The sequence below is a fragment of the Leuciscus leuciscus genome (assembly GCF_965113295.1).
Source record: "Leuciscus leuciscus genome assembly, chromosome: 2".
Classification (NCBI taxonomy): domain Eukaryota; kingdom Metazoa; phylum Chordata; class Actinopteri; order Cypriniformes; family Leuciscidae; genus Leuciscus; species Leuciscus leuciscus.
In genome coordinates this window covers 5,153,444-5,175,625 of record NC_138726.1, presented here as the reverse complement: position 1 = coordinate 5,175,625, position 22,182 = coordinate 5,153,444, and the positions used below count along the sequence as shown (strand labels likewise).

At 38.6% G+C, this 22,182-nt stretch overlaps 1 protein-coding gene and 1 long non-coding RNA gene across 2 annotated transcripts in view; one reads left to right on the top strand and one right to left on the bottom strand.

The window, feature by feature from the left end:
- Window positions 1-22,182, bottom strand: part of trip4 (thyroid hormone receptor interactor 4) — an 88,143-nt gene that overhangs the window by 16,702 nt on the left and 49,259 nt on the right. Inside the window, exon 12 of the mRNA XM_082160976.1 lies at window positions 19,296-19,398. Within this exon, the coding sequence (XP_082017102.1) occupies window positions 19,296-19,398 (103 nt within the window). The remainder of the gene's footprint in view (window positions 1-19,295; window positions 19,399-22,182) is intronic.
- On the top strand, window positions 19,408-20,633 carry LOC309492229. Its single transcript, XR_014203486.1, has 2 exons — window positions 19,408-19,931; window positions 20,280-20,633. It is a non-coding gene; the product is annotated as an uncharacterized lncRNA (long non-coding RNA).

Here is a 22,182-nt window from a genome sequence, read left to right as displayed (position 1 = left end):
TCAACTCCTTAAGCAGGATTTAGTCTTGTTTTCCAGTTATAAAATCTCTAAATAGCCTTAAAACAATATGCACTTAATCAAGAAGCAAGAGATAACGAGAGTTGTTTTTCGAAAACATACATTGAATCTGAATTACATTTATTTTTCTTAAAGTCCTCCCTGTGGGGAAAATCAAGCTTTTAAATGTTGTTTATATGTCTAGTGGTGTTTTTAATATGCTTTAAGACAAACCATGTGCAAATTCATAAGTCGACAGCATTGCTGAGTATTTTCTCCTTAAAACTGCAGTGAACCAAAGACAGTCTCAAAAACACGCTTTGAAATCACCGTTTCTGACGTCACAACCTTGTAACCAATCAGATCAACGTGTGATCGTCAACGAGTGGATCTCTGAGCTGAGTGAGTGAGTGGAGGCGGGGCTCATTTACATGTTCATAGAACCGCGTATACTAAATGAGGCGAGGGTGTCGGGTTACATTCAAGATATTTAAAGACATGAAGAATAATTTTTTCAAGGAAAAAAAAAAGTTAAAAATGTCATTTTGGTGATCAAAGATGAGTTTTAAGGGATATAAAATACTCAGCAATGGTGTTGACTTATGAATTTACACATGGTTTGTCTTAAAGCATATCATAGACATATAAACAACATTAAAAGCTGGATTTTCACCACAGGGGGACTTTAAGAATCAAGGTCATTTTTATATATTCAGCTATTACTAAGTGTTTGTCTATATGCAAACATCTGTTTTGTGAAATGGCTCATTCAGGATATACACAGATGCGAGTGTAAATGTGAAATTTTGCAACCAAGCCGAACTAGAAAAAATGAAGATTCAAAGAAGGTTTTTCTAAACACTTTTTCCATCACTTCCTTGCCACTCATACCCTTTCACAAAGATATATTAGAGACATTAGGGTAATAAAATGGGCAGTGAATGCCATTTCACATCGACTTACATAATTCAAAAAGGTAAAATGGGCTTAGAAATAAAAAAATACTGCATATTTTCTTTCTGACAACACACAGGCTTATAGACATGCTACCTCTTCAATCTTCAAAAAATTTAAAATTCCACGAGTGTGAATCTTATAGCCGGCGAACACAAAGCCTGTAGGGACTCAGTATAAACACAAGCACTCAGGGCCTCTTCAGCTCTCAGAGAACTAGTCCATACATGGGGAGACGAGAGCGAGGATTCCTCCCCCACTCGCTGAACGCCACAAAGACGGCAGAACTGGCTGCTATGTAGGGGGTGAGCAGATCAGACTGAGATTATCCTGCTGAGAGAGGTCTGGCTCAGCCGAGGTGGCTACAGACAGCTCTCTGAGTGTAAATACACTTCTTTCAAAAGCACAACAATAAGCTCAACAAGAGCTATGGAGATTAAAACAAGCTCAGCACAAAGCCGGGGCTAGCTGTGGGAAGCACTGAAATGTAAAACAAAGAGTCATTCTAAGCGCTGTGTGATTTTGCCATGGTTTTTATCAGCACACTTTCAAGGGCACTGGTACTAAATATTGTAGATAAGATAAAGATCTGATAATTACCATGGGGAAGCGTGTGTTTGTGTGTAGCCTTGTCCCTGTAGAGTGTGCTGGGGAACATCAATAGGAAATGACTCTAATTATCAAATCAAATCTTTCTCTAATTGTGAAACCGTCGTGAGGAAAAAGTAGGTAGCAAATTGTAAATGACCAATCGTGGGGGAAATGCAAATTTTCACTGAAAAACCACAAAAAATATTTTGATGTTTGTAAAAATAAAATAAAAAAATAATTACATTCCAGTAATACAGTTAAATTGAAGTCCACATACAAATGTAAATTCGCAAGCATTGTTGCTAGTTATTTTGTCTATAAAAATGTGTTGCGGTGTTAAGTTTTTTGGTAGCACTTTACAATAAGGTTCATTAGTTAACACATGAACTAAGAATGAAAAATACTTCTTCAGCATTTATTAATCTTAGTTAATATTAATTTCAACATTTACTAATACGTTATTAAAATCAAAGGTTGCATTTGTTAACATTAGTTAATGCATTGTGAACTAACATGAACAAACAATGAACAGCACGATTAACATGAACAAAGATGAATAAATACTGTAACAAATGTTTTGCTCATTGTTAGTTCATGTTGGTTAATACATTAACTAATGAACCTTATTGTAAAGTGTTACCAGTTTTAACTTTTTTTTATTCTAATATAGAACTACGGTTATAGCAGGATTAATTTCTCATTATGCGTTGCTGACGTAATTGCTTGAGTTGATGAAGCTGGTAAGTGTTCCTATAACAATTTTTACAGTTATCGAGGTTGAGCCAAAAACCTAGGACGAGTTCACGAAAGAGGGTTTTTGAAATAATCTCCAATATTTAACGAACAGTTTGACTGACAGTGGTGCGAGAGGCAAAGTTGCTCAGAATGAGGAGTTCTACCCTATAGTATGAATGTCGTGGGGGTGTGCGAAAAATCTAGTAATATCCAATCCTTAACGCACGTGAAAAACGTGAAGGCGCCCCCCGGTGGCCGATTTCTTTTTAATTTCTCACAGGCCTCTAGGTCCGTGAGTCAAACAGGCCCAGCGAGTTTTGTTTCGATTGGCCTCCGTTAACCTTGTCTGACAGCCGCTGGAACTTCATTGGCTGACGTTTTTTTTTTGAGATACGCCAATGTCCTCGTAGACAATCACGGCACCTTGTACAATGACACCGCATGCCAGTTTTCAAGTCAGTCGGGGGAAAAAAATGTTGCCTAGCTAAAGCAGTTTTCATGTTGTTGTTTTTTTCCCCATTTTTTATTTTTTTATTTCATAGCGCCACCAAGTGGCCACTCGCCACATTATTTTTCACGCGACCACAGACCGAGCCCATACACATGTGTACCAAGTTTGGTGAAATTATCTCATTCTGTTCAAGAGGAATAGCCATTTTAGTAAAAGTGTCCATGACCACTTTGAGCGTTTTGGCGTCCCGTCGCAGACGTCAATCGAAACTGACTTTTTGTTGATAATTATTGACAATCAGACTCGAGAGAATCTTTCTGCACTGGTTTGGATCCGATAAGGCGGAAAAAAAACTAGGACTAGTTCGCAAAAGTACGTTTTCCGAAAAATCCAAGAACCCGAGACGTGTGTTGTGTTCGTCTCGAGTCAAGCATTCCAACGATGTAAGACGCTTGGACTTTGAAAGCCCACAGTGGTAACAAACAACCGAAGCGAAATGAGAATGTGTTTGAGGCCAGGAATAATTTGTGTCACTGCCTGAACGGCTTAATAGTTTACGGGTGACAGTCGTTGGATGATTTTGGGCAATGATCCGCTTCCTTTTGTCGTTTTGCTCTGATGTTATAGGTCTTAATGCGTTTAAAACAGAAAATTCAGCTTGAAGGTGAACAGCTGATGCACTGCAGTAGAGAAGCAGTGGCTTTTCCCTCCAGAGACAAGCATGAGTGTGCTTCCAAATATAACCAAAAAAAGCTCTCTAATTACTGCAGTCACGATCTAGGGCTGAATCTTCCGTTCAAAACACTGTTTGATTGCTCAACAAGGGCATCTTTTCTGTCTTCTTCTATGCCACGCTTCAATTATGAGTCTGATTCAAATGGAAAACCATGTCCAGTTGCTTTCAAGTACTGGAGAGATTCTACCAGACAGTTTAAAAAAAAAAAAAAGGATTTCTCTTTGATTGCGAAAGACCAATTAGAGGAAGGGAATGCCTGCCATGCCGGTCTTGTTTGCGCCAGCCTTTTGGGGAAATTCCAGCCATATCTCAAGGCTTTCAAAGCAACACATTCCTCTTTCAGGTCGGGCAGTGGCTGCTGTCCAGGTAAAAAGAGAGATAGTAAACATTAAAGATGACTAACACCAGTGCTGACTCTTTTTCAAGCTCCCCAAATGATGCCGAAATGGTTCCAACAGTGACAACCGTGACATTCAGTGAGGTTTAGAAATCGGCTATGCAGCCAGAAAAGGGGACAATTATGTCCTAACCAGGCATGATGTGACAGTTTTCAGTGAAAAACTCATTTCTCCATTTACACTTAGAGAGAAAAACTGCATGAAGCATCGAATTCACAGCCATGCAGAAAATGTTTGAGGTTTAATATATATATATAGCTATGTGAGAGACCAATGAGACCCAGTATGCGACACACATAGAAATCAAAATGCCGTGGATTGCAGTGGTAGGTTATAACTAAAACATTTTTTTTTTTTTGCATGAAAGATTCAATTGCTTTTCCAACCAGTTATCATCATGATTTGTACAATATGGGCAAAACGTAAGAAAACTAAAATGTAAGATAAATAGCGGTAATATGAAAAAAAGAGCACATAAAGTCATATTTTTCTTGTACTAATATACAAAAAGGAGAAATTTGGAATCATGAAATGGATGATTTTATTTTATTATTTTAATATGTTACTGGAGGTTTACTAATGTTAAAGTTTTTTGCGCAAAAAAACATGCAGAAAAATTGCTTTTCCAATCAGTTCTTGTCAAAATTTGTACAATATGGGGACATTAAGTAAACAAACATATAAGATCCAAAACTGAACCTTACATTACAGTAACATGAAAAAAAGAGCACATTAAGTCATATTTTTCTTGTACAAATGTACACAAAAGGAGAAATTTAAAAGAGTCATGAAATGGATGATTTTATTTTATTATTTTAATATGTTCCTGGAGGTTTACTTTATAATGTTAATAAAGCTTTTTGCGCAAAAAAAAACATGCAGAGAAATGATCATACTCTCCATTACACTGCTTCATTTACAAAACAATCTGCAGTCAAATGCTCCGAACAAACATATCCGGAATAAACAAGTCTTTACAAAGACACAAACGAGCTCTTTAAACGCGACGCCTCAAAGCAAACGTTCTTACTCACGTGGTCGCATTTTCAAAACAATAACAAAGGCGAAGCTTGATGACGCTATGAAGGAAAATGTGGTTTTCACCATCCAGAGATGCGTGGAATTCACTAATCATGTTCACGGATGAGGTAATAAATTAGTTATTGTATTACTTGGACGTTTGATCACACTATTTTATGTCATTGTAATGAATTAGCTGCAAGGAACGTGAAATGTAATGCTATATTAGCCTGTTACTGATATGTGACTATGTGTCAAATGATTTGGTGGGTTAATGCTGCGCAGTTTTACACGTTTAAAACAAACGTACTAAAAGTAAATATGAATGAACCCACAGTATTTGCAAGTAATGGCTAAATATTTTTGTGCAACACATACTGTATTTAATTTCACTGCCATAGACTTGGTCACCAGACTTGATAAAAACTATTACTGAAGTACAAACAAAGTGCAATATAACTGTATTTGCACAATAAATAATATATATTTGCTTACCTGTCTATTAAAACACATCCAAGAGCGGTGTCTCTCAATCTCATAAACGCCACGCCGATATCGATCCTTGTTTTATTTCTCCGTTTGTCCCAAAGCCTGCTTGTCTTAGTTGATCTATGTTAAAGTTTTTTGGGATTTTCTGTACTCGCCAAATCAATAATCGTGATCCATGATGACTGAACGACACAACGGCATGCTAGATACTGTATCACAGATGTATACATAGATTCATCGCTTGCTTCTTACATATAACGGCTCATTGAACCGCCCGCTAATGAGGCTTCTATGTATACTCTATATAATCTATGTGGAAACAATACTTAATTTCACAACAAAACAGTTGATTTATGTGTATGATAGGCCTGTTTAATTACATTTTATAACATTGTTTTAATGCATCGATGCAGAATTGATCACATCAGCATCATGGTGCATCGTAAAAATGCATCTCTACAGACAACAATTTCAATCATCAGCAGAAAAGGAGCAAAACACTTCCAACAAAAACAGACTCTGCAGATGCAAAACGAATGTCAACATAATGTAGTGAAATCCACTCCCCTCATGTACAGTCCCCTACCCTAGACGGCCACATCCCTGGGGTCAAAGCCCTGGCTAGACCTGCTTTGAGATTCATGAGCACATATAAGACACGAAAATCGATCCCAACATGGTAACGTCATTGAGATCATCAATCAGGCCAACTGGACTCTTTGGAAATCCCATTCAGAAAAGGTATGAGGATTCTTTACTGGAATATCTGGCACAAAAAGTCAAACTTAAATCATATTATTCAGAAGGAAGCAGACAAGCATTTTTATTTATATCAGGTTTCAAAGAGTGTTTAACTGTACACTAGGTGCCGACCCAAAGGCAAATCTAAATATTCTACACATTTCTATGTTGGAGCTTGTCGACAAAACTAAGAGTATGTTTACTGTACACAATACAGAGCTGCTGCTGTTGGCAGGTCAATGCAAGGCAGCGACTCTCACTGCATACTAAAGCACACACGCAGCAGTAGCCAGGGCGTCTCGGCTACATATGGTGGGGAATGTGTTAATGCAATATTCATGGTGTGCATGAGAGCGGAGCACAACACAGCTTTGAGGACTCTCTGAAGTCCCTTTCACACTCAACAGAACAGAAACATAGCGTGAAGGAAAGCCATGTGTGATGCACCAATGCTCTGGCCTTTCACACAAAACACAAGCAAGCTTTATTACAGTTGTGACCTCTGACCGCTAAGCGAATATGTAATCGTCGACTTTTGGTATTAAGATAAGAACCGCAGTTAATTGACAGCTAAGTCATACCAACAGGAAGCATAAATATACACATACCATTAAAATCTGCCTAGACACGTCAATTATTTCTTCTTCACCGTCTACAACCGTGTACGTCAAGCTGTGCTGATGTATAGTATTGTACCTCTCCGGTTAGATATGCACAAAGCGTAAATAGTCACAGGATAACCCTGTCTTTGTTTTTAAGCCACTTAAGGAGTAATGCAGCATGAAGAGGGAAACACCTACTCATTTGAAGTGGTTACAACAAAGCTTTGATTTAAGGTGTTGTGCTTGGCAACCTAGAATGTGAGAGTCTGATGTTGTGATAGGGCTGCGGAGAGCAAGGAAAAACTATATATAAAACAGTTGTATATAATATAGAAAAAGATAGTAGGACAATGCCAGAAAGGACAAATTGCAAATCATGTACTCAACCTTAAAAGCCATTAGCAAAATTACTTAATTTTAAAGGGAAATATGACCTACACTTTACCTGCAACACGGAAAAAAAAATCTAATTTAAGTCTACTACACCTGCACTTATTTGAAACTCAAGAGACATTTAGAAACCAAAAGTGTCCATTTTCCCACTCAACCAATGCAGTTACTTGTATTAAAAACACTTTTTGAGAACAAAACTATTTAATTTAACAATTGTGGTAGACTATAGATCATAGTTTGAACAGATATCCAAGAGTCCAATTTTTAAGTCAACAAACATTTAAAAAAATATATGTATATGGAAACTGAAGGAAATACAAGGAAAGAATGTTTCTGCATCGAAGAAAAAAATAAAATAAAATAAAAAGATAATTGTGAGAAATAAACAATAGTCACATTGTAAGATTTTTGGGATAAAGTCCCATTGCAAGACCTTGTCACATAGATACACATAATGCATGTTTTATCTATTTGATTTTTCTTTTCTTTTTTTAAAGGGAAAAGCGTCTGTCAAACTCAAAATAGATGAAGATGCAAGGTGCAAATGAGCAACAACTGTAACCAGAGACCAGCAACTCGACTTTCATCCATGCACACAGCCTTTCCATTTACTCCCACCATCTTCCTCTCTCTCGCTCATGCATTAATTTTTCAAGAGCTTAAATGGCCATCTTGGCAGAAGTCAAGGGTTCCTACTTTCAGCAACAAAGTGGTAGATGTATTTGTCGACAGATGAGCCTGTAAAAACACGCTTGACAACACCAAACCGAGACCTTGTAATCTTTGTCATCATATGGTGTGGGACTCCAGTACTCCCACACTGTTGCTAGTGCTCTATTGCAGTTGGCTGTTGTGTAAATTAGGATTAAATTAAGATAAAGAAGAGGGCTCGTTGCCTCGTATCATTATTCATACGTGCTGCAGTGGGCAAATTAAACCTCAGACAGCATGAGAAACATGGGAGCAGCTGGCAGCCCACACATAGATGCAATCTCCATCGCTCTACTCTGAGGACTTGGGCTCTTTAAGCAGAGCGGTCATTACTGAAAACAAATGGGAGGGCAACATCATGCCAGATCACCACATTTATGCAACTCAGGACCACAGAACTACGGCCATTTTGTGGAGGGACACATTCAAGTTTCCCCAGTGTTGACACACTTTCCCAGTGCAATGATGGGAGACAACTATAAGTAAGCCATTTGTAGACTGTGGTGCTTTCCTGGTTGTTTTTGAGGGGTCCGACACGTCAAGGTGTGAGTTTGACAACCAGTTTCTATGAACAATGGAAGATGGGCTGAAAAGGCAATATAAGTGTTTGAAAAACATTATTTGTGCAATACCACTTGGTGCCACTAGGAGTTTAATTTACTCTTTATTAGGGATGTGCCGATGCATCCCTAATTATCCATTTAGCATTAGCATTGGTTATGACAGTCAACAGGGTAAAACTCTTTCCACGATGTTACAATGTTTCCAATTATTATGCATAATCTGATCATAAAGGTTGTTTAAAACGACTGTATTTTGCTAGAGTTTACTGGTGAATGTGAGTGGTGTTGTACTTGATATTGGGTGTCTGTTAGATGAGAGCACTGGAGTGCAGGACTGAATGAAACTCGTCATTCAAACGCACAGTAACTAGAATTTAAAACCCTGATGAAAAAGGCTCAGTAAACTGTTGAATGGATAAAATATACTAGGTGATTCATACACATACTCTCTTCTTTTCATTGCTTTCGAAGCTTTAAAAGAACATCATCATGTACAAGGAATGCCAGTGCTTTTTCAATATTAGAGCCTTTCATCCTGTTTTTAGCTTATATATTTGTTCAATCATTTTTGGTTTAATTGTCTTTTGTCCTATTAAATAAATCTGTGCCATACATTCCAAGGAAACACTGTTCGTAGTATGCATATATTTATGTAGTAATAACAAATCTATTGCCGAATGCAACGTAACAGGGAGGAGAGTAAAGATGGAAAGCTCCTAAAGCTTAGTTCCATATCAATTCACGGATAATTTGTTGTTTTGTCGTTAGTGAAAATCAATATTAACCTTGTATTTGAAAAAGGATCCTAATATCAATTCAGAGTCAGTTCATTCGCATTCGGAGATGGACTATTTTTGACTGTCAAAATGCCGGTGGACGGAAACAACAACAGCTACAGTGAGTTGTTCAAAACCTTTCTTTTTAGTAAACTCTGTGTACACAAACACTGTTCTCAATGCTGGAGTTCATGTGTAGAGCCCCTGGTGATACTTCCAGCAAAGTTTCATGTTGTGTCGAGCCTTCTTAGTGTGTTTAAAAATTGCGATTTTGATGCTATCATAGTCGTGCCCCAAGCACTCCCATTCAAAAGGCAATTTGACCGAAAATACGGTTAAACTTAAAAGTGGCGTTTCCATCCTAATTATGCTTTTAAACGAAAGTTTGCCTCGGGCAGATTAACAAAAAGACCCTCGGTTGCATTTTGGCGAGAGTTACGCTTTAATTGAAATGTAGAAAACGGGCAGCTTCAATCATAATGAAAAGATTGAAACTAGCATGCATAAATTAAACAATTTAATAATCAATTAAAAAGGAATTTATATGTGTATGATATTACGCTGGACCAGCGCGGTTTGGAAAATGGATGGATGATTTGATTCAGTTCATTTGATTCAGTGCGTGACTCACAGAAAATTATTGGTATTCTTTAGGCGTTGAGCGTACATCAGTTGTACACTCGTTATTGCGGTGCATTGTGGGATTGAACGAGTGCACTCAATAACATCCACTATGGTTTCGGATGCATCTACAAATGACTGTGCCCTCAAATAGTGCCTTATTTAAGGGTATAGGGGTCGATTTCGTACACAGCCTAAGTTTAAAGGCCATGTCACACCAAGCCAAGTCGGCTATGTCTCGGACAAAAGCCTGCGCTTGAACACGCACGAAAAGACTACAGTCTTTTACAAAAACTAGCCCAGTAGATGCTCACAAACATTGACTTGTCTGTCATGGCCTTAAAAGAACATGACCCAGGTCTAACTGTGTTATTTATTTACATTTCATGCTAGGCTGACCTGTGCTTAAAATGACAATTATGTCTATTTCGACTCATAGCAAAATACCAACCGCATTCTTGGAGAGTAGCTTGAATGCACAGGACCTTCAAAGGCTTGCTTGTTTTCTTTTCTGGCAGTGTCGAACAGTCTCCCTCCAATTCTCTTTTCATGTACACATGTCTTTTATGTGTTTATGTAGCACTCAGTTTAAAAGCTAGCAAGTCTTCTTAGCACTGAAGGGTTGTATCAAGGAGACAGATATACAAGCGTGTCAAAACCGCTTGTTGATATTTTGATCACACACCACGATACGAGTGAACAACTCTGTGTGGGAGCTTGGAAGAGTAGCCAGCAATTACACTCTTAAACTCTATTCCACATGGCCTCCAGGACACCTCTCAAAGTAGACTAAATTTGTATTCAGTTACTAAGAAACATTAACAGATCTTTTTCAGGATAAACACCACATTTAAATGTTACACGGATGAAAACGAGGCTGCGAGGGATAGAAGTAGAGCCCAATCAATGAGTTATACCGTTTTAAACTTGAACAATTTACAATCTTTCTCTTGAAATGTTCCTTTTCCTGCGTCCAATCAGCAAGCAGTAAATCATGGTTCAGGACTGCAACTATTCTTTCAATATATCCCACAGAAACTTCTTAGTTCAATAGGAAATATATCAACACATAATTTATTTCACATAATTTAAACAATTTGCACTAGGGAACTGAACAGCACAACCTATTGTTAATAAGTGGCAAAAAAAAATAAAAAAATAAATTTAAGTCCGGTGTGGGCTCATAAATATAAATGTCTATAACTTCAAAACAAAATGAGATAATATCACCAAATTTGACACGCTTATGTATGGGGGCACTCTGAGTACACATACAAAAATAGGTGGAACTGCGCCACTCAGTGGCGCTGTAATTGAACAAAACATGGAATTGGCTCTAACTACAGTACCGTTGGTCCGATTGACTTCAAAGTTGACATGCAATGTCTTTGTCTCAGTTGCTATCATAGTCCATTATGAAATTGGTCTACCTTGAAAAACATGGCCGTTATTTAAATTACAAAATGACAAAAATATCCAAAGCTGTAACTGCAATGGTTTTGCAAATATCAGAGCCTCAATTTAATTTCTAAAGTAAAAACTCAACCCAATAGTTTCTCAAAAACACTGGAAATGAAAATGTTACATAATCTCTTATGCTCACCCACCTGTAAAAGGGGGTGGTGGTGGTGTGGAGTAGTGAGTACAGGAAGGTTGCCGACTCGAGCCTTGTAAGAAACGAGCTTTAAACCGACATCACTGTGTAAGGCACTTAACCCAAGGTTTATCCGGGGGAATTGACCCTGTAATAATGTACGGACACCATGATTGTGCCAAGTAGGACAAATTCCTGGAAAAACATTAGGTTGGGGAGTGGAAATTCAACAAGCTTCTCCATCCCTCCTCCACTTCCTAAGAATTTGACATGCTGACCTATATATATTTAGGCTCTGTACACATTTTCCTGTTCTTTTCCAAGTTATGGATTTGTCATTAAAGAGCAGAAAACAAGGCCTATGCTAGATACTTGTTTATAGGATTAGTTCACGTCAATGTTAGGTCTATATACTTTGAAAGGAATATTCTTTCAGGACTTGCAAAAGTTGTTGAGGAACCCATCTTACTTGGCAAAATCACAATGACTAGTACAGGGCCAAAATGAAATCCGCACCCTTGTAACTCTGCAGATCTGCCCTTTGCATGTTTGCGGTATACATATTTTGTTTTTCAGCTCCATTAAAGTCACCCTGTGAAGTTTTTAATGTTGTTTATATGTCTATGTGGTGTCTTTAATATGCTTTAAGACAAACCATGAGCAAATTCATAAGTCAAAACCATTGTTTATTTCTCCTTAAAACCAAAGACAGTTCCAAAAACCAAAGAGATCGTCAACGAGTGGATCTCTGAGCTGCTGTGAGTGAGTGGAGGCGGGGGCTAATGTGCATATTCATAGAATCGCGTATACTAAATGAGGCAAGGGTGTAGAGTTTTTTTTTTTTTTTTTAAGAAAAAACATTGAAATATGTCATTTTGGTGATCAAAGATGAGTTAAGGGATAAAATGATTGACTACGGGGGACTTTAACACAATTTAAAAAAGGTCTGCTGTAAGTGATCACTTGCCTACTAGCATGCAGTTTTATAACTTCTATGCAATGTCTGAAAATTCCACCCAAAATCAGCGAAGTAAATGCCAAAAAATCCCTCTGAGCCTGCCAGTAATGTCTGCTGTAACTTGTTTTGGATAAACTCACCCCTGCTCACTACTCACCCACTTCCAGTGTTATAACACCTGTGCAATGTTTGAAAACTGTGATTTCCGGTAACATTCGTTCACCTTTTGCCTGTTTGTTTGATATCACAATCAATGCTTTGAGTTTAAAGGGCAAATAGGGGGAGGAAGCCCTTCTCCGAGCACTAAAGTCCTCTTGTTCATTGCACGCTTCTCCTTCACATTAGTGAAGCAGCCAGTTCCCGGCTGCCCATTAGCTGTGTGACAGATCTGTAATAAACACAGCCTGTCACCTCTGAAGCCTGCTGCACATTTCCTGGGTAATATATAACCACCCCCAATACACATTCCCTTCCCCCACCGCAAGGCTCAATAGACATGAAACCCGATTTCTGTCGAGCATCCCAGCAGCCGCTGAAGCAAGAAATTCCACCGCACCCAGATAGCCCTGGAAAATACATGAATATAAAAAAGGAGTCCATGAATAAATCAAAACCTCTCTTTTTACTTACCCTATGGAAGAGAATGAAAAAAGGTTGTGGTGAAATGAAAGGGGAAAAAAAAAAAAAGTGTAGAAACAAGGGCACTGCAGGGAGAAAAAGAAAAGGCGTTAACAGTAGAAGTTGAAGTCGATAATCACATGGCCTCGGGCTACTATAGCCCCTTGGTAAGGTAGCTGGTGGGTGTGAGGTAACTGGTGGGTGATTTTACACACTTTTCTGCAACGATTGTGTGGGACAATCTGGCAGAATTCTGCGAATGGATTTAAATATGGTTAAAAAAAAAAGTGTTAAAAGGAGTTGAGCTTGTGTCATTGAGTCCATGTGCAGAACAGCATATCTCACTTTGTTTTTAGAGTCTGTGAAATAGGTCCACGAGTTCCCAAATTGGTTAAACCGGTATTTTTAAATGATTAATTGAAAACACTAACACGCTAAAGTCATTTGCTTGTCAATTATACTACACTGGTTGCACTGTATTGCACACCTACTAACAAACGTATTAACTGAATTTGAGAACTAAAGGGCTGTTTAAACGACAACTAAAAACGTAAAACTTTTTTTGTGTGCGTTTTGGCCGTTCGTTTACACGACAACAGCGTTTTGGGTGCCTAAAAACGCAAAGTTTTGAAAACGGGTTTCAAAGTGCTCGTTTTTGAAAACGGTCTCCGTGTAAACCAAGCGTGCCGCACAAGCCCTGAAAAGTGAAGCCAAAACGTCTCGATCGCCCCCCCGGTGACTGGTCCTAGTATAGGTCATAAGTCCCGCCTCCCCGTGTTATTCAACGGGACGTGAGACCAACTAAACAATTAAATTACACTTCAAATATCTTTTTTCCAAAGGTGGTTTATTTCATTTGCTGTCGTTTTTATCATGCTGAAGTGTCTGTTTCAAAAATAAGTTGGTTTTTAGTTAGTTACGTGATGCGGTGGTGTAACGTCATGATTGACAGCTGTGATTGACAGGTTCTCTGAGCGAAGTAGTCACTGAAGCACCAACGGACATTTTTTTCGGGATCTTCGGAGGACTGAGGAGATTGTATTTACTTTATTTTAACAAGCCTCTTGTCGTACTGCAATCAATTTTTAAAAAAGTGTGCAGAATCCACTCTCCCTGAGTGCATTCTGCGAGAGTGAGGGCGGAGCGCTGATTTCGCGGCTTTACTTCCTGCTCACTACTGCGCAGGTCTGGTCCCGAGATCGCTACTGCGCAGACTCAAGTTCCAATATGTCAGCGCCATATCGGGACGCTGGCGGCTTCAGTTCTCATCAATGGAAGAGAGCGAAGGGGCGTCGTCCATCTTTTTTTACAGTCTATGGTGTAAACAATGAAAACGCGAATCTCTGAAGACGATGACGTCATGCACATGCGTATTATGTGTTTAGTACATAGTGTTTCAGAATGTTTTTAGTCGTTTTCGCGGATCCGAATGAATGGGGATCGTTTTGACAATGGTGTCGTCTGTGCGCGGAAAACTAAAAGGAAAAACGTCTCCGTTTTAAGGATATCGTCATCGTGTAAACGTACCCAAAGTTTTTAGTTTGCCCTTAAACAATATGTAAAAATTAAACAAACTGTGGTTAGTCGCTGTACATTCTAGTCGGAAAATCTCTTCCTGGTCTATGTGGATCGTTCTTGGCAAGAATAAGTTGCCAAGTGAAGCAGACATTCCCATAGTCAGAAGCCTGTTTATTACCAGTTGGTTAAAACAGACAACATTGGTTTCCTTTCAAGAAATAAATAGATCATCTAACTTTAAATCCATCCTTCAGCAAAGCAGTTCAACACAGCATTCTAGAAGCTGGGCTGCATATTATTAATGCATGCAGCTTCCAAGGCACACTTGTTTGGATATTGAAGCCATATTGATTCGAATAAAGCAAGAAGAGAGAGACAACCTTTAGCCTTTAAAAGGCTGGCATGTAACAGAATCACTGATGTGAACTTGCAATATTCACACATGGCTGATGCCACTCATCAGGATATCTCTGTTAGCTCGGTGCAGCGAGGGTGACCTTCAGTGAGGAGATGAAATGACAGGATAAAAGATTCAGAAACCTCAGCATCCACAGCTTTTAATACAGTTGTTTTAATCAGCGAACGGACATTTTGTCCAAAGAGAGTCCAAATTTGCCACATCTAAATGTCAGCAATTCCAGCAACAATGAGTGGTGGATGGATGGTTTTCTATTATGCAAGTCAGTTTTCTGTAATAGCTTTTTGTAATGGCAATCTTTTTTGATTGCTAATCCATTTACCCCATCCGGTTTTTGGAACAACGTGAAAAAGACAAAGTTGTTTGGTCTTCATGTGAAGGACAAGAAGGGTGACACATTGACCCTTATGTTGGATAAACCTTTGAAAGACATGGAAGAAGTAAAGGGCAGGACATCTCTGTGGTGACTTCTTACTCTTAACTGCCCTCCCAGCTTATCAGTCCATATCGCCTCCCCCATTCCCCCAATGAGGAGTTCATGGAGGTCGACTCTCTTGAGAGCTCTGGCAGCTTAGGAGAGAATGAAAATGAATGGGAAACGGTGGATAGACACAAGGTCAAAACGGATATAAAATTCTCCATTACGATATGAAAAGCTGGTGGAGAAAGAAGAGCGCATTGAATGTCAGAAGGAAGGATCGCTTTTGAGGGCCTGGCTTTGTGCTTCCTTTATGTGAAAACAAAAGAATCCGAACACCGAGTCGCCAGTGCTCTTGTAAAAGCAATCCCCCAATGCTTGTCAGAGACGCTTTCCACCCCGAGAATTCACAAATTCAGTTATATAATTAATTGACCATTTTTATCTGAGAGAGCTAAGCAGGTTGAACAAGAAGAATGTGCACATGTGATTAAGGAGGAATTGCACGCAGATACTATCCAAGTGTGAAATGCTTCCAGTCTGTACTGTGAAATTACACCATTGTTGACAGTTGAGCTGCTGTGAAGAATGACTGGGAAAAATGACACCAAACAACTTCCGATAAGAGTGGAGATTTTCTACAAACAAGACTGTAGATAGAAACAATGCATTCCTATAGAACTTTTCATACTTCAAACTATTCGTACTTCTCCCGTTTCTGTCATCATATGTGACCCTGTCTGGACAACAAAACCAGTCACAAGGGTAATTTTTTTATATATCATATGAAAGCTGAATAAATAAGCTTTCCATTGATGTATGGTTTGTTAGGATAGGACGATATTTGGCCGAGATACTATTTGAAAATCTGGAATCTGAAGGTGCAAAAACAATCGAAATATTGAGAAAATCTCCTTTAAAGTTGTCCAAATGAAGTCCTCGGTGTTGCAAAAATAAATATTGTATATATTTACGGTAGGAACTGTACAAAATATCTTCATGGAACATGATCTTTACTTAATATCCTAATGATTTTTGGCATAAAATAAAAATTGATAATTTTGACCCATACAATGTGTTGTTGGCTATTGCCACAAATATACCAGTTCGACATGTGACTGGTTTTGTGGTCCAGGGCCACAAATAGGGTTTTTTTCATGATGTCTGGTGACAAAACGTGGGTCATGTGGCTGGAACAAGAGGTTCTATCATTCCCAGAAAAAAAGCTTAACATTCATCAGTTAGCATTCCCATTCATCTCAATGGCAGCTTCTCAGCTGGCGTAGGACCTCCCAGAAGTACACTGCCATGAGGTGTTTTTGCCCGATCACCAGAGCCGTAAATGCCATGTGACCTATCACTCTGGCTGATGGGACCACAAGAACATGCACAGACCCAAACCCTTCATTAGTGACTATCCTGAGCTGTGGAAAACCCAGGAAACGCCAAGGGGAAAGGAACAGCTGGAGTGCATTTGTCTTTTGTTCAGACCGACAATAGTTTGTTTCACTTTGTTTGAATATTTTTACATTAATCACCTTCTTTTGATCTCCATAGCCGCTACAATTTTTTTTTTTTTCAAACGATTGACTAATCAAATGGTAGGCCACTGAAATATACTCCAGTACAATCTCCACAATATCACCATTGGTTTTCCCAATGGATATTTTATGGTAATTGAATGGTTTTTAAACTCATGCAAATCAAATATGCTACCATTAATATTGGAAATGCCTAAAGATGTGATTATTTGGACATCCACGACATGAACTAACACCTTGATCATAACCAAAGGGAACCAAAGCTAGATGATAGTGAAGACAACAATAAGCATAAACTGATAAGATATACCAGTCCAATATATGACAGGAAGCAGCTTTGTGTTTTCAAGGCAAATTTTACCGTATGACATATTGCATGAAAAGAGTGGTGAAAAGTGGTGAAGTAATTATGAAAATGTAATATTTTGAATACCACGCAACACCAGATAAAGTATGAGATGGTGTGTAAAATCATAGCTCAGTTGTAAAACTGCCTAAATGTCTACTGTGTAAATGGGCTGAAATAGCTTTCCTCACTGGACACTCAAAAACGATGCATTAGCAAGCTAATTATACGATACCCAAATCACAAAAACATAATACAAGATTATTTATAAATCAACACTGCCTTTGCTTCATCTAACAAGAACTTTGCTATTTTTTTTTTTTTTACCAAGCTTGGTGCAATTTTCCATGGGATTGCCTTCTCAGTGAAGGATATACATATGATGCTTCTCAAAAACATTTGCTTTAAGATTTTTATCTATATTTTTTGCTTTAGTGTGCCGTTTTATATTTCCAAACATTACTTTTGCAAATATTGTATACTATATAGGGGTGTAACAATACATGTATTCACATGCAACGAATACAGTCAGTCACAGGCGACCCACACTCCTATCCAGAAGGGGGCCCGCGCGGCAATGCAACGCTGTTTGCTACCAGTAAAAAGCGAAGAAGGAGAGGAAGATGCGATGAACCAGTGTTATCAATAAAACAGCTTGAGAATAATATCTCACGTAGCATTACATTAACCTCGGGCATTTAGTGTCGACAGCAGGTTAGTCCGCTAGAGAAATTAACTCGAGAGAGAGAAGCATTTCGTATATGCACTATATTAGCCTATTCATTATATTTACTTAACCTATTAGTAATGTCTTGATTATTTAAAGGAACCGTATGTAAGATTGTGGCCAAAACTGGTACTGCAATCACTTTCAAATGACTGTAGAGCGGTGTATCCCCTCCCCCTCCCCCCTGACTCGAGGTTGCCAGATAGGCTGCAGGATCCAGCAGGAACGTTTTTTTCCGGACTTTGTCACGACATATTTCGGATTCATAACGAGGTCTTTTAGGTTTCATAACGTTAGACATTTTTTATCTGACACGTTTGTAGCGGCAGCTGTGGTAACTAGAGCAGAGCTGGCAACCCGGATGCCGAAACACTACTGACTTCGTGATTGGTAGATAGGTGGAGGGTGGAGCATCAGGCCAAAACACAACATGACAACATCAACATCAGTTGAGGGCTGCAACTTCACTTTTAAATGACAATATCCTGGCCGGACTACTGTTGTCAGTGATATAAGTATTTGAAATGAACATGATTTCTTAATGTCTAGTGACATATCAGGGCCATTTTATGATTAACTGAAATACATTTCTTACATACGGTTCCTTTAACGTATGTTTAAATAAATTTGTCATGAAAACAAGTTATGACAGCCACTGTGTAAATTATATTATTTCAAAAATGTATAATTTTTACTCTTTATAATTAGATTTAGAAGTTAATGCAAAACCTGTCTTATGTGCAATTTACAGTACGTTTTTATTTTTTAATTTGAGTGTTGACTATTATATCTAAAAATAAATAGCAACTGAATTTAATAATTTGGGCTCTGTTGTTAACTGTAACCTTTAATATTATAGTAATATGTAAGTAAGGGCTCCCCATATAGTTTACAGCATTACCCAAGACAAAAAAAAATTATCCTTAAGAAAACTCTAATTATAATAGAATTTATTTAAACACATTTACACATTTGTTAAAAAAAAGTTAACATTTAAAATAAAATAAAATAAAAAAGCAGCAATTTTGTGTTTAGTTTTCTCACTCCTGCTGTACCGAACCGTGACTTTTAATACCGAGGTACGTACCGTCAAGTTTGTGTACCGTTACACCCCTAATGCTATAGATAATTGGATATATGTTTTTGTGAAACATCTAAAGACTTCTGCACAGTACAGAATGCGATGTCTTGGTTAAAAAGCATCTTATTGGGGCAGCATAATGAATTTGCCTGTGTTCATGTGTAAAGTGGCCTATATGATGCTTAAAACCAGTGTCTCCATAGACTGCTCATTAGACATGCATGAGTTTAAATGAGAGAGTGTAGAAAGGCTGAACGACAAGAGAGCCGGCACATGAAAAGAGGCAGGCGGGACTTACAAATCTTGTGTTTCCCTTTCATGGGAAATTTCACCACCAACTCCTGGGGGTTGGAGCAAATGAAGACAAATGGAGAAGTCGACTCCTCGCTGATCTTGGGATACTGAAAAGAGAGAGAGAGGAAACAATGAGCTGTGTTCAGCCACTTGGTTACCACGCACAGAAAGCAGGGCTGCTTTGAAAGGCTTCTCTTCCCCGTAATTGATAGGCAACACACAGGAGAGGCGAAATTGACTGCCACTTTCATAAGAAAGGTGACATCTATCTAATCTGTCGAGGGAAGGCACAGGTCATCTTATTTCCTCCAGACCATCAGAGAGTCGTATGATTGCATCACGGCATTTAAGAAGCGCAAGCTTTTCACAACACTATTTCTTCCCCCCACACTAAAAGCGGCAAAGAGAGCTTGACACAATCAGGGCTTTCAGAAGTGCTGCAGATATGAGGTCCCTCTGCATACTTGAGTCATCTCGCAGGAGATGTGGATCAATTCAATGCCAGATTTACCAACACTCGTGTGGTGATACGGTCACATATCTGATTGAAATGTTTGTGGGGAAATGTTGCGTCGAGATCAGCAGATGAAAGGTTGACAAATAACATGGAGAAATAACACTAGGATTAAAAGTATATACGGTCAACTTGGTACAAATATTTAATGTAAGGTATTCAATTTGAGCATTTTAATAACCAGTTTTACATTCTAGACCAATGAAAGGACAAATATACCCTTTTGTAGTTCATGTCAAAGGATATGCGTCCAATAAAACTCTACAACGCATCTGTCAACAAAACAGGAGCTGCCAAATTCTCTAGATGCCATCATGGACGGTTTTTGTGTAACATGCTCACAACATCATCAAAAACCCATGAACAAGACAAAAATGATATACATATAAAAAAAGAAATGTTGTATCGAGATCCACAGATGAAAGGTTGACAAAATAACATGGAGAAATAACACTAACATTAAAAGTATATAAGGTCAACTTGCTAAAATTTAGAGTGCATACCTTACATTAAATATTTGTACCATTTTAATAACCAGTTTTACATTCTAGACCGATGAAAGGACAAATATACCCTTTTGTAGTTCATGTCAAAGGATATGCGTCCAATAAAACTCTACAACGCATCTGTCAACAAAACAGAAGCTGCCAAATTCTCTAGATGCCATCATGGACGGTTTGTGTAACATTTACATTTACATGTATTCATTTAGCAGACGCTTTTATCCAAAGCGACTTACAAATGAGAACAACAGAAGCAGTGAAACTAACAGTAGGACAACAATATGCAAGTGCTATGACCCTTCTCAGTTTAATCTAACGCAGTAAATGTTAATACATTTATTTTATTAATTTTTTTAAGAACAGAATAGTGAGCATGTAACATGCTCACATCATCATCAAAAAGCCATGAACAAGAAAAAAATGTATATACATATAAAAAAAGAAATGTTGCATCAAGATCAGCAGATGATTAGGGTGCATCCCTTACATTACATTTTTTTTTTTACCATTTTAATAACCAGTTTTACATTCTAGACAGATGAAAGGACAAATATATCTTTTGTAGCTCATGTCAAAGGATATGCGTCCAATAAGTAGGGGATAATGTAGAGCGAGGCGGTTGTTATAGCGACAGGCTGATCAGGTCTTGAATCAGCCTGAAGGGGTTGTTATTCGCTATAACAACCGCCTCGCTCTACATTATCCCGCTTATTACATGGCTACCCACCAAATAAATCAATAATTTGACACAAAATATTGATTTAAAAAGGAGTTTATTGATTTAAAAACGATTGTATTGCTTCCGCTAAAGAAAATAGTATGTTCCGCGTCCATAGCAACGCTCTGTTTTTCATGGCAACGGTGTGTTATACTTAGCAGCGGCAGAGCCCGTCTACGGAGAGCCTGGCCACTCCCTATTAAGTCCTATTGTACCGAATTTTGGTTGTAGTTCCACCAGAGTTCCACTGGGGGCGATCGCCCATGAGTGCAAAATGAATGGGAGTCTATGGGGCTAGACGGCTAAATTTGTCTCTTTCGCCCGACTGCCATTGAGAAATCTCAGATTTGATTGTAGGTTTTGCAAGTTCAACATGGGTTATAGGTCGAAAATTGAATGAACGAGTACTTATGTCCTTTCGATTTCTTACAGGTTGAGTTGTTGTTGCCCATAACACGCTAGCATTCTGCTAATGAACGCTGATTGGTCAGTGAAGGACTGATTACGACCAGAGATACCGCTTGATGGCATCGTGGCATCCGAAGCGGGACCAGAAACAAACAAAACAAAAACTCTTCTAGCACGTGTGTTTACCTGTGTCAGCTGTGTTGTGTAGTTCCCTGTGTCAGCTGTGTTGTGTGTTTACCTGTGTCGGCTGTGTTGTGTGTTTACCTGTGTCAGCTGTGTTGTGCGTTTACCTGTGTCATCTGTGTTGTGTGTTTACCTGTGTCAGCTGTGTTGTGCGTTTACCTGTGTCGGCTGTGTTGTGCATTTACCTGTGTCATCTGTGTTGTGTGTTTACCTGTGTCATCTGTGTTGTGTGTTTACCTGTGTCGGCTGTGTTGTGCGTTTACCTGTGTCGGCTGTGTTGTGCATTTACCTGTGTCGGCTGTGTTGTGTGTTTACCTGTGTCAGCTGTGTTGTGTGTTTACCTGTGTCAGCTGTGTTGTGTATTTACCTGTGTCAGCTGTGTTGTGTGTTTACCTGTGTCAGCTGTGTTGTGCATTTACCTGTGTCAGCTGTGTTGTGCGTTTACCTGTGTCAGCTGTGTTGTGCATTTACCTGTGTCATCTGTGTTGTGTGTTTACCTGTGTCAGCTGTGTTGTGTAGTTACCTGTGTCAGCTGTGTTGTGTATTAACCTGTGTCAGCTGTGTT